This window comes from Nematolebias whitei, chromosome 13, assembly GCF_014905685.2.
Source record: "Nematolebias whitei isolate Nwh7 chromosome 13, NemWhi1, whole genome shotgun sequence".
NCBI classification, from domain to species: Eukaryota; Metazoa; Chordata; class Actinopteri; order Cyprinodontiformes; family Rivulidae; genus Nematolebias; species Nematolebias whitei.
The window spans coordinates 8,758,390-8,772,581 of NC_056510.1; the positions used below are offsets into that span (position 1 = coordinate 8,758,390).

Genomic DNA, 14,192 nt, shown 5'->3' on the forward strand with positions numbered 1-14,192 from the left:
CAATCATTAGAAGCTAAATAAAAAGGGTCAGGATGATTTTGTGGCTCTATGTAAATGCAGTTCAGTGAGACAAAGGATATGAATTATCTGATGTGATTAAATATTTTACACTGAAGTTCTTCAAGGAAATTATAGAGAATTTCGTAATATTTGCAGAGTGACGTTCTTATCTAACGGAAGTACGCACCCACGCGCGCACACGCACACACTTCAGCCCTACAACTTGAAGTTTTCCTCCTAACCTTTCACTTTAGCAGATCAGCGCTCCGTGCAGCAACATGTCTCCGTCTAATTGCTGGATTTTGTGCGCTGCCTCGCTCGCCTGCCTTGTCTGTTGTGGTTCCTGCAGAAGACATAAAGGTAAGATGACTCGAAAGGAAAAAAGAAGAGAGACACATTGCGTTGGTGTGCACACTGCTTTTGTTTCATTTATTCTGATTTTAAGAGTTCACGCGCTTCTTCTGAGTTCCTGCGCAAAAAGTTGTGCGTAAAATGGAGCCACGCGTCCTGCCTTTACCCACACAGAATCAGGCCAGTAAAGGATTTTAGATTCAACTTTTTGCGACTCTTGATCATTTCTGTAAGCCTTATTTGTGATCTGGGGTATATATGTAGAGAAATTCAAACACCAAACTGCTTTTTCAACAATTTACGCGCCGTAAAAGTGACAATTTTGATCAAGAATCGGTGTAAAAGTCTGTTCATCACCAACATATATGAGTTTATTTACTTTAAAAACATCTTTAAAGTCCCGCTCGGTGCCAACAGAACAGTTTATATCGTCTTAGTGGCTGTTAAAATTATTATTGGCTTCAGGAATGTGACGTTTGAGTCAAAGTCCTTCAGATCCCTCACCTGAACCACCCAGAAACCTCAACCTGATCTGGATCTGAGGTTGCTCAACACAAGCTCTGAGATGAGGCTGCTATACAACCAAGAACACACACACACACACCCCACACACACACAAATCAAAGTTGAGACTCTTTTGTTGTTATACTCTCTCTGAAGCAGATTGCCTGATTTCCTCCTCCAGGATTCACTGAACTGAAAAAGTCCAGAAATGTCACTTCAAGTGTTGCAGGTCAGAGTTTGTGGATCAGCTGAAACATGTACTGTGTTTTAAATGTCAGCAGCCGCCTCTGATGGACTCACAGAGTTTCTGCACCGTTTGTAGAAGGAACGCAACATTTTCCGGTTGTTTCCTCGAAGCTTTGAAATCTTCCCAGACAGAGGGTCGTCACGGCAATGACGAATGATGAGATAAAATATCAGCATTTGTTTTCATTCTAGTTTTAATCAAGAAAAGTTCAAAACGTGCAGCTGCAGGGCCGTATTAAACTGCTAAAAGGCCCCTGGGCAGATCTCAAATGTGCCCCCCCCCTTTGACTACACAGTGTTTGTTCTGCATTTTATATCCAACATGATTCCAGTTGTTCCTGCATGTCTTTCACATCCAAATCCAGTCAGCAAGAACATTATGACCAACGACTGAACATTATTGTTTTTAGATTTCATTTCCTCGCATGAACTGCAGAAGCGCAATGTCTCGTTTGTGCAATAATTTTTTCAAAGTGTTTTATTTCAATAGCACGTTTAAAACGGCTGACGTTGACCAAAAGTTCACTGCAGTCGAACCAGATGACAATGCAACAAAATATAAAACAAAAATCAACAGTAAAAGGGCAATAAAATGTATAAAAAACACAGGAAAATGAGATAAAACCTGTGCTTTGTTTAAATCAAAGGCCAAATTGGAAAGTTGGGCCTGGTTGACCAAAATGCTTGTCCTGGTAGATTTTCAAAAATATATGCTGAGAAAAGACTGTTTAAAACTTTAAACGTTAATATTCATTTTTTTAATTAATCTGCAAACAGCCAATAAAGACACAATTTTATTCTTTAAAGAGTCACAAAGTCATTTTGGGCGTCTCCAGATCGTCTCCGGAGCTCTAGAGCTGGACTTTGTCTCCTATACAGGAACTCTCCTTTGAGAGAAAACACCTGAGGAGGACCAGGTCTAAAAATCACGCTAGATTAAATTTATAAATGCAGAAGCGGCTGCCATGGTGGGTAGAAAATAACAAGATAATGTGCACGTCCATGAATACAGATGTGCAGAACATTCAGAGATTAAAAGAACTGCTTAAAACTCGGATGCACGGCGGATCGGTTGCTCGGTCGCACTCAGGGTTCAAGGAGGTCGCAGCAGAGAATCCACACATTTTATGGAAATTCCTTCACAGTTCCGAGTCAGCAGTTCATCTCCCAGCAGCAGCAGCTCAGTCAAATACCACCATAAGTCTAAACTGGTCCATTTAGGAAGGTATGTCAAAAGGGAACAGTTTTGTTCTCCGTCTTTATTTAACGATACAATGGAAGATATTGTCAATGTCAGTTTTATTTATACAGCACATTTAAAACAACAATGCTCATCAAAGTGCTTCACAGACAGGAAATCAGCTATAAAATCAATGAACGATCAAACAGTAACATGTATATGATTATCGTATTGGTCATATTTGACACCAGAACTTCTTGTAATGGCAAAAGTATGCAACCTTAGAAAAGGCTGGACTCCAGCGAGTGAAAGATGTTTAGCATTGATAGCTTCTGCGGCTACGTTTTACTCAAGTCTAAGTAACCAGTCAAAGTTTTAGTCCTAAAATTAAATGAATAAATACATAAAATAGTGTCCCTTGCAGGAATGTATAATAGGGATGTGTGATATGGCGTAAAATTCATATCACGATATGTATTGTGAAGGGTGGCGATAACAATATATATCACAATATGTTTTTAGTATAAAACTTGCAATAGGAATGAAAAATTTTGCCATCATTTATTTTGAAAACTTCTATACCACAAAATAATCTCAATTAAAAAAAAATCCACCACTAGGTCCAGAGAGTTTTTAAATAATACACAAATCAATTATTAGGCTTCTTTCTTGTAGTGCAAAACAGTGCAAAAGATATCAAATGCAGTTTTAGTCATCTGTTTTAAACAAAAGAATATGTTGTTAACTCTTAATAGTTTCCAGTCTCACTTAAGAAATGAACAGCAACAGAGCAGCATTTTACACTGAAACACTTCACCCTCTAGCGGGCGTCTCCTTCCGCTTTAAGCAGAGCTGACACAAAATGGCGACCAGTTTCCTCTGTGGCTTTGACCAGAGGGTCACGCAGTAAAATCACACAACACAGCGTGCGTTTCACAGCTCAGAGAGCAAGTTTCTCTAAAGCTGACCATCGCTTACTTTAACTTTCGACGGAAAAAAAAAAAAACCAAAACAACTTTCGATGGAACACAGCGTTTTGCGCATGCGTCCGAATATGGCAACACTACGGCAAGCCGGCCGTAGTTAACTTTAAACTTCGCTACTTAGCTCTTGAAGAAAAGACGTTACCACTTACGCACAGTTTTCAATTAAAAAATAGTAACAATTAAATGTGACAACTCTGATTTTACATCCGACACAGTATTACTGCTGTTTGCCGGTAGAAGACAGATCTTTATCATCTAGGCTAAATATCTATTGTTTCTACCGTGTACCATCTATATCGCGCATTCCTAATGCATATCACTGCAGGCTAAAGTTTTAAACAGAGCTTATTTTTTTCAGTTCGTGCTGACAATGTATCGCTTGTGTGCATGCATGCCCATTTGTCTGTTAGCAAAATATCTTAAGAACCACTTGACAGAGTTGGTGTGGTAGTAGCTGAGACTGATCCCCATCGCATATGATTATTTAAAAATAACCATGAACAGATGTGAAAACTGTTTTACTCTGAAGAATCGACGCGCTGTAGCTGTGGTGGAATGTAAATGCGTGTCCTTTGTGAGGCTTTGGGGGATTTGTTTTCATTTTGGAGCAAAGATCTAGACAAGTCTGCTGAAACATCCTTTCATCCATGTTTGATGCTGGCTTCCTGAGCAGCAGGGGTCACATGACCATCTCTGGGAGGCCTACACTGGAGCCTTTATCTCCTATAGGTTGACACATAATTGGCATTTTTCACAAGGGAAAATGACAAAAAATGAAATTCTAATTTAGGATAATCCCTTTTTCCTCCAAGCCTCCATGACTCACTTTGGTTTGAGTTCAAAAAAGAAACTGATGTGTTTTTAGGCTGGAAGGTTTGAACCCTCTGTTCAGCTGGACACACGGATAAGGCTGCGCTACAAGTTTCCCACACGAGTCGGGTTGCTGATAAACCTGAGCTTTAGTCGAGAGGGAGACATCCAGGAAATTATGCATCTTACAGATTACTGAACTAGAGAAAGAAATAGGACATACGAGGGAGATAAGTTTATTCTCATGGAAATGTGTGGCGTTCAGAAGTGTTGCTGTCGTATGTAGAAAGGCTCGGCCGTTAGTGACGTTCCAAGTAAAGTAGTTCTTTATCAGACCGACCCTGGTTTATTAGGAATAGGCTCAGAGTTATGTTTCCGTTTTCGTCACCTCATTGCATGGTATTTTCTTTAAAGTACAGCCAGTGAAACTTCCTTATATCAATTGCAATCAGTACTGAATATCGTCATCCCCGATAATTTTAGTCACTTTTACATTAGCTCCTTTGTTTACCGGATTATACAGATGGATAACCGCTATTGTTCTTGTGTTTTATTCCATCAACCTGTAGTTGTGTTGTGTTTAGGTGTGCGTGTTATCGGATTTTTGGCCGATGTCCGATATGCCGATATGTTAAAACTTATTTGGCCTCTAACCGATACCAATACCACTATTTTTTCCCCTGGACCTACTTACAGAGACTACATAGCTTTATCTGCTGTGGAATTAAAATACTACAATATTCTGCATGTTTTTTTGTCAATTTGGCCTGTTACCAAATGCAGATGGCAAAAAGGGGGCTGAAAATGATGTAACACCAACTTGGATTATGTTTATTGTAAGATTTATTCATGACATTTACTCTCTCTAACACAATGAGAACACTTGAACAATGCAAATTTGTAAATTTCCACAAATCTAAACTCAATGGCTCGCGTGATGTCATAACGTTGTGCTGACACTGCAGACATCCTTGTCATACAAAAACAGCGCCTTTTATATTGGCGAGTTATTTTGATGGAATGGTTGTTGTCCGCTATTTAACTTTATCGCTAATATCGGCCGATACCGATACCGTGCCGATAATATTGTGCATCCCTAGATGAGTTGATAACAAGTCCAGGAGGGAACCCCCTGACATCTGTTTTCTCAGCAACCTTCGTCAGGTCCTCTTGGAGGACCCCAATGTTTTCCCAGGCCAGAGAAGATATGTAATCCTTCTGGGTCAACACCAAGGTCTCTGCTCTCCATGTGGAAAACCTTCCATGTTATGTATAGTTATTTTAACGTCTTAATATCTTGTGTAGTATGGATGTTTTATGTGCCTACTGACTGTGAAACAAACTGCCCCTTGGAGATAATAAAGATTCTTGAACTTGAACTTCAGCAGGAGACATCCAGGAGTTTGTTCTTTTGGTCATGATCCATACCTCTTGACCTCAAGTTGAGGTTGGAACGTAGATGGACCAGTAATTTAAGGGCTTCGCCTATTGGCCCAGCTACTTCTTGATCATGACAGAACAGAAGAACATATTTTTTTTAATTGCGGAATAATCTGCGATCATCTCCCGCTCTACCATACCACCTGAACAAGACGTCAATGTCCCAGTTGAGAGCCATAACCTCAGATGGGACTCACATCCTGACTACTTCACCTCCCCAGAGCATGCTGAAGGTCACAGCACCAACAGAACCACATCATCTGCAAAAATCAGACCCCAAGGTTCCCCTTCTCTCCATTACTGTGCCTTGAGATCCCGGCCATGAACACACCAAACAGGACTGGAGACAATGAGCAGCCCTGGCAAAGTCTTCTGCGCCCACAATGTGAGTGCAGCTCTTGCGATTGTAATACAGCGACCAGCTGGTCCTTAAAAGACCACATACTCCTTCAGCACCCCCTACAGAAGGCCTCAGGGGACATGAACCTTTTAAGATCCACAAAACCTGCGTGGACTAAACATGAAAATTGTGATGATCCCTTCAATAATTCTTCAAGGGTTGTGATCCACTGTTCCATGACCCGGACGAAGCCACACATGAAAACAGACCTTTTTAAATCCAACGTTTACTCCTTTACAACACCACCAGATTTCCCAGAGAGATGTGTGATCCTCCGATAGTTAGCCATAAATTTGTTAAACAGTCCAACATTATTCTGGTTAGCATCTCACCCTGCTGACGTGAGCGCTAAGCTAACAAGGCTCCAGCATGCATGCACACATGCACAAATCTACAAGTCTAAATCTCTTTAAAGACTTTAAAAGCAGCCGTGTTATTGATTTTGCGTTAAGTCTGATCAGATATTTATGTTCAAATGGTGATCAGGATCAGCGATTGGAGGCTTTTTGTGCTCGTTAAAAGACTACCTGTATTCCTCGAGGGGTTTCTCCTGCTAGTCAGTGTTTGCTGAGACCTAAATGTTTGTGACTGGATGCTGCCTCTTATAGACAAGGTGCTGAACCTTCGGTGCCCCTCGTATATAATCAGCTGCTCCTTAGCTGTGACCCCGGCTGCAGCAGCAGAGTTAATCACTCAGAGGAAAACGTGCTTTCAAACTTTACGACCCACTTTTGCTTTTCCTTTGCCAACAGAAGACGTGTTTACTTTTTATTCCTCGTCTGTTTGTTTGAAAGATAACCCAAACCTTTAAAAGAGACTGCTGTATCGATCCCCTAATCGAGTGCACCTACAGCCCAGTCAGCAGAGAGTGACATTTGCACAGATGGAGAATGAACCACTTTCGCCGGCTCTCCGTCTGACCTATCGATTCAGTCCTGTAACCGCATCCACACCAAACCAGACGAGGCGAGGACTCAAACATTCACGGCTGAGTCCTTGAAGGTCCTTTTGTTGTTTGACAAATCACGGCTTCATTGTACGGTGCGCAGGGTATTGATGCGTGTAGGAAAACCGAGCTCTGCACAGAACGACAACCAGCCTAATGAAGGCAAATCCAACAAGTTCTTGTTTTTCTTTTGCCTTGCACTTTCTCCGAACTGTTGAATTATTCTGTGTCCTTGAACAGATGTTCTGACAGGAAATAAAACATCTTGCAGCAAAGAGATGACTTAAAACAGCACTCAAAATCAAAGTTGTGTTTGTGGGGCTTTGGATAATTGTAGAACCATGTCGCACTGGCTGAAATACAGGCGATAGCGCAGACAAGAGACCTGAGATGAGTATAAAACATGGGGCTGAGGCGTCAGTCCAAAGAATTTACTTAATTGTGAAACATTTACAGTCATCAGTGACAAACCCGTGATTTATGATTCGTGTAGATACATTAGCGTAGCGACACATACGTTGTTCGGATGAGAAAACTGCGACAAACTAATAGGCCTTAGAAATGATCATGTGATCAGTTCCAATTCCCTGTTATGTGAAAACTTGGGTGGGAAAGGTGGAAGACCCACAACTGACTCCACCCTCATTTGCCGCATTCTGGGTCCTTGAGCAAGGCTCTTAAAATCAAAGAAGGCTTTCAAAATATCTCATAAATCACTAAGTGAATTTTAATGAATCACTCAGAAAGGAATTCAATTCAGTTCAGTTTATTTATAAAGCACCAAGTCACAACAGAAGTCGTCTCAGTGCACTGAACAGAAACATTCATAAGTAAGTTAATAACATTATTGATCTGAGGAGCAAACTGCTTTGACTTTAACTCCGTCGTAGAACTCTCATTTTAAGCAAGCACAGAGGCAACAGTGGAAAGGAAAAACTCCCTCATGAGGAAGAAACCTCCAGCAGAACCAGGCGCAGGACAAGGGGACATCTGCTTCCACCAGCTGGGTTTGAGAGGAACAGATACACAATGGCAGGTCAAGAATCACATGTTCAGATAGAAATAGTATCAGATGAAAACTATTCATTTGTAACAATTAGTTTAAGGAAATGATGTCAATTTGTCCTACAGTAGTCTAAGCCTATAGCAGCATAACAAACCAACCCTAACTATAGGATTTATCAAAAAGGAAAGTCTTAAAACTGGACAAAGTGTCAGCCTCACGGACAGAAACAGGAAGTTCGTTCCACAAGAGAGGAGCCTGATAACTGAAAGATCTTCCTCCCATTCTGCTTTTGGAAACTCTAGGAACCACAAGTAAGCCTGCAATCTGAGAGCCAAGTGCTCTGTTAGGAAAATATGGAACAATAAGATCTCTAATATAAGATGGAGCTAGGTTGTTGAGAGCTTTGTAGGTTAGAAGTAATCGCTGACTAATCTTTTTCAAATAAATAACTTTAGGAGGCAACCCGCTTCAAAATGGCTGCCACAGTTAGACAACGGTAGCAAAGACAAACATTGCTATAGCAGTAATTTTTTATAGATATTGAGCTCAGACTTGGCGTGGTAGTAGCTGATAGTAATCTCCAATGCATGATCCAAGTGCTAACGGATTGCTTTGTTTAATCATTGGCAAGCAAAGAATGTTAGTTTCTTATACAGTAAATTGTTTAATATAGCATTAATGCTCAAAAACACAACTCAAACACTGATTTTATTTAGCACCTCAACTTTAAAGTCAAAGTAATATTAATAAAAATAAAGAAGCGCACACGTTACCTTAGATGATTTACTATTACATGCAAAATTTTTAAAGTTCTCTTTACTTTTGGATCAGTTACATTTTCCCTGCAGTTTGCAGCTCTTTGCAATAAAAACCTTTAATTGGAACATTTAATCTCAACACCTTCGTTCTGGAGAATCACTTGGTTGTAATTGCCAAGTGACATGGTGAATAATTCACCGAGTGTTTTGTAACTAGGACTTCTTCAGTTTGACAGATGGTGCTGTGCTGCTTTTCCCCTCCCCCCAGGAGGACTACTGCAGCTTATGGTAAACTTACGCCCCCATCATTATTTCCCATATGCTCCAGTTGGACTGAGGAGTCGACATGTTGTGTGAAATTAAAGAGGCCAGACAAACCTTTTGCCCCCTGCATGCTGCGTTTCTTAACCAGGTTTGTGGTACTCGTATATGCTCCCTTTAGAACCGCACTTTGGCCTAATGCTCTCCTGACTGACAACCTGCAAGGACGTCACCTTAACTGGCTCTGAGTGGGAACCCTCAGTTTTCTGGGGTTTTGATTTTGCTCAGGTAGCAGCGCAGATTCAGTCAAATCACTGAAGCAAAAAAAGGATTTTTAGACTTGCCGAGGCTCAAGCTAAGATAATGTCACAGCCGACGAATAATTTCCTCCGTTGAGCTGATGGAGAAACGATATCTAAACTAATAGAATAAAAGTCCCTCACTAAAAAAGCATCAGCCTTTGTCTGATTAGATACTTCGGTATTTTCAGCTGCTTCTGCTAAAAAAGGAGGTGATCCTGCAGCCTTTTTGCTGTGAGGAGAGACAGCTCTAACCACTGTTCCACCTTGTTTTTATCATCACTATGCAATATCTGAATATAGTTTATTGATTATTAAATGACTTTTTTGATTTCCAATATTATTTATCCATTTATTTGCATGTTTAAACCCAAATAAGCAAAATACAGTAGGCCCTCACTACTTCGCGGTTCGTTTATCGCGAACTCGCTCTGTCACGGTTTTTCAAAATAAGATAGACATGACACACAATTGGCTGACTGATGGACGAGCCGCACGATCGGCATGAAATTTAGATTTAAAATGCATTATTTGGAATTATTTAGCACATGCTGCACATTTGTGCAACCCTTACTGCAGGATAAACTTCCTGCTGCAGCTGATCAGCTGTTCTTCATGCAGAGTGGAGAAGTGGGCGTGGCCAAGAGTGCTTGCAGGTGGCAAACAGCAGAGGAGGCAGGGAGCTGAAATCCTGACATTCTGTGCTCTTTTAGAGCGTTTAGAGTTTAGAAACATTGTTTAGTGTATATGTATATATGTATGTATATATATATATATATATATATATATATATATATATATATATATATATATATATATATATACATATATATATATGTGTGTATATGTATATATACACTGAAATAAACCACTACTTCTTGTACTGTTATTCCTACTTCGCAGTTTTTCACTTATCGCGGGGCTTCAGGGTATGGATCCCCCGTGATAAACGAGGGTCTACTGTATATGTTTTTGTTTCTCTAACTAGCTGCGTTTATAAAAATTAAATCAGTACAAAGTGGAAGATTATACAGATTTAGCTATTTTATTAAAAAATCTAAATTAATTGATATTTGGATCAATTCACTCGCTGTTCAAAAATCCATCTACGACAGGTAAGATATTTATAGTTCATATTCTTTCCACAGATCCCTACTATCATTTTAATGGCAGAGAAAACTGTTCTCTCCATTTGTTTTCCTGACCACAATCATTCTATTGAAACAAATAAGACAAAAAAATAAAATCTCAGCGATCTCGGGGGTTCTGGGCTGAAACGAAAAGCCGAGATAAAAAATAAATCTGGCCTGCCACAAACAAATGGATGAACAAACGCTCGCTGCTCAAGTGGAGCAACAATTAATTTGCTCATTTTGTCCGTCCTCCCCTTCCACCTGCCACACAAACACGCGAGCTGTGATTAAAAACACCCCCACCTTTCAGATAATGAACAGGTTTCCCCGCAGCACTGTCCGTTTTTACCAACACCAGATAACACCCCGAGAAATATCTGCTCGTTCTGCTGAAAGATTGCTTTCCTTCTCTCGTCGGACTGTTTTCCACTGCCTCCCGAAACATCTGAGCCAGACTTTTTGTTTTCCTGTGCAGGACTCAGCCTGTAGCTGACCCGGCAGGACCAGATTCCCTCTGAGCTCCTGAGGCGAACCCCTTGGTCTGTTTCCCAACCACACAACGGGGGCTTTGAAGGCTCGCTTTTTTTGTTGTGTGGAAATGGCGACACGTTTCTCCTGGAGGCATGAACGTGTTCTCGTCTCTCAGGGCCTCCTTTGATCTGCTAGAGAAAGTCCTCCAGACGGTGCCCGAGGCCCTCTTTCATTCGCCCCAGCCCCAACTCGAGGGGCTACTGGTGCTGTTTGCTGCAGGAATGAGGTCATCTGCATGATGACTGTCAGTGTTTAATGACTTTATTATATCTTGTTATCATGTGAACGCTGAGTCGGGTTTTATACTGTTGTTGATGTGTTTTTAGTTCCCCCCACATTTTTTTTGTAGTCGGCATACTTCGTGTTATTTTGGCCGTTCATAAATCAAAACTTTCAGCTCAGTCAGGAGATGGGCGCTGTGACTTTTGGTTTGCTATCAAATGACAAACTGTTTAATGACTCGGAAAATGTCCGTTTATTTAAAGTCGTTCATCTAAATCATTGATATATATTTTTTAAGCTTTTCTGCAGAATTCAGCAAAATTGTGTTAAGTGCTGTTTTTATTCCTTTGACAGTAAATGCATGAATTATTACACATATACACACACGCACCCAACGGAGCGAAGAAGGGACTTGGAAATGCCCTCCGTCCATTTTGTGAGTTGGATAACCTAAAAATTAAATGTGGTACCAACTTCCATTTTGGTGTTTGGCTGCATGCAAGCGTAAGAAAAATCACTCAAAAATTAGGGTTGCCACATCAAAATCCAAGATGGCCACCTCTATATGCACACCAGCCCCCCTGCTCATTTGAGGAAGCTATTTCTAGTTTTTATATTTCTTAAAAGTATAGTTTCCTCCAATGATTGAGGTGGGCAAAGATTAATCTGTGGGGGCCAAGACCACCACTGGCCACCCCCTGGCTCCACCATTGGGCCTGGTGGTAAATAAAATGGCTCTCCGCTCGCCAGGATGAGTCACTCTGCGGAAAAAACAAAAGCTCTTCTTGTAAACGGTGTTACTCCTACCCACTTGGATATCTTGCAACAAAACCATTTAAAATTACTCTCATTTCCTGTTCAGTTCCACTCCGGAAAAACACTCATCTCCAAAACTATTTTAATTCCCTGAGTGACGAGGGACATCGGCGTACAGCTTCTTTGTTTTGTTTTACAGAAGATCAAGTTCAAGTCGAGTTTACTGTCATTCGCATCACATGTGGTACATGAGGTGGAACGAAACTGTGTACTCAAGGTCCAGGTACACCTAGAAATAACAAAAATTTAAAGTATAAAAAGAAACAGTATATAATGATCTAAGATATAAACTAAGATATTTGCTAAACGAATGCCAAGCGGTACGCTAAAAGATCTAAGATATACAGTATGCTAAACGCAATAATGTAAAACATGGCGTAACAACAGCAGCCTGAACATAAGTCTGCGGTGAGCAGATGGGTAGCAGCATGAGATAATCAGCAGCATGAGATCAGCAGCATGAGATAATCAGCAGCATGAGATCAGAATCAGAATAAGCTTTATTATCAATGGACTGGGATACAGTGAGATTATGCTCATACGTCTGAAAGATGGGCCCCTTATTCTTTATCAAAATACTTTTAGATAGAAAAAGGTAAGAGCCAAGAGGATGGATAGTGGTATTACAAAAAAAGATCTCTTCACATCTTGTCCTATCAGGACACAATTTGAGACATCAAAAAACTCTACAAGCAAGCACATTTATAAACATTATTACATATTCATTTGACATCCAGATGTTAAGATTTGCGATAGACCAAGTTTGTCCCTAGTTACCCGTGTTACAATTGTTGATTTTATTCAGGCAGGCTGTTATTTTTCTTGTCAGCCTTGAGTTCTGCTGGAACTTTCCTGGTCCAAAATGGCCAGATTTATGTGTCACTCCACTGATCCATGGTATGAGCCTTCTTCAAGGTTGATCCCAACATGCTGGCGAGTCCTAGAAGCCACAGGTGGCCCGCATTCTCACAAATCACTTCCATCTTACGGTTTAGCTCATAAATCAGCTGATTTTGAGCACTCATACCACGAACCAAACCTTCACACAGACTCAGAAGCTTTGCCATGTCCGAAACTGCTGCCGATGTTTTCTTCGAGTTGATAAAACAGAGTCCCGCCGATGCCAAAGAGCAGTAACCATGCTAGATAAGTCACATATCACCAATTAAAGTGGAATTAAGTCATGCGCCTTAGTGCGCACACTTTTCCTTTCAGTTCTTGATGAAGCGAGCATCGTAGAACTAAAAGGGGTGGAGCAGAACTCGGCTGGGTTAACGTAGAGCGAATGCATGACGGACGTCTGTCTCGTACCATTTTCATTCAACTCACGCTGAAGATTTTATTTGTTGTACTTTAAAATCCTTCACCATCCTGACCTCGTCTTCCAGCCACTTCAGATGGAATTTACAAAAAAACCCGTTTTGTTTCTGCTTCTGACTTTTTGTTTTCCCTCCAGGGCGTGATTTTTTTTTAACAATCGCACACCGACCGACGAACATTACAGCAATGATACAGAGCAGACATCCCCTCAAGAGCGATTTCCAAAACTCATCTCATCTTATTTCTCTGAAACTAATGAGAAATATTTAATGCCACTGAGATTCAAATGTAATGCTTGTTAATGCCCCGCAGTAACCCTTTAATAGCTGATGAAAACATTAGCATTAGCATGATGGATCTGAAATGAGTGTGCACAATCGCTCCATTTTGGGGTTTTCTCCCAAACAGGATGTAATAAAGTAGCTCCTGCTGTCTTCTGCTTGGATCACCGTGTTGTCTGAATGATGATCGAGGAACACGTTGCTGATTGTGCTGCGGCCCGCCTCGGACAGGATGAGCAGAAATCAATAAGGCGTTGTTTTCTGTCCTCTTGTCAACCACACAAATCCCTCCTTATTGAACCGTCTTATTTAAACAACTTTCACAAAAACCCATCGGTGCGATGCACGTCCTCGTCGATGATATTCTAAAGGAGCTGCTGTCTTGCAGCTATATGGAGCTTAAAGCGTTTAATCGATAAGAAAAAGAGTAAATGTCTGTATTTTCTCTAAATGGTTGTTGACGTTCAGGACATGATTACCAAACCAGTTTATATTTAATTCATCACATTCAAAAAGATCTGGTCTGCAGCTGAAAGAAGAGGGGATTTCCACCCAGGCTGACACAATGAAGGAAAATGACGAGTGTCCTCGTGGTGTCAGGTCACGAGCCGCTGCAGGATTGTAGCCGAGGACAGAAAGGGTTTTGTGACGGCTGAGCTGGAAGGTGAGTTCTCCTAAAGGACGTCATCCGATGGAAAACTT

At 40.8% G+C, this 14,192-nt stretch overlaps 1 protein-coding gene across 1 annotated transcript in view; it reads left to right on the top strand.

Annotated features, from left to right (window-relative positions):
- Window positions 1-278: 278 nt before the first annotated feature.
- The window catches only part of tfpia (tissue factor pathway inhibitor a), a 38,531-nt gene continuing 24,617 nt past the window's right edge, over window positions 279-14,192 (top strand). Inside the window, exon 1 of the mRNA XM_037686292.1 lies at window positions 279-360. Coding sequence (XP_037542220.1) covers window positions 279-360 — 82 coding nt within the window. The remainder of the gene's footprint in view (window positions 361-14,192) is intronic.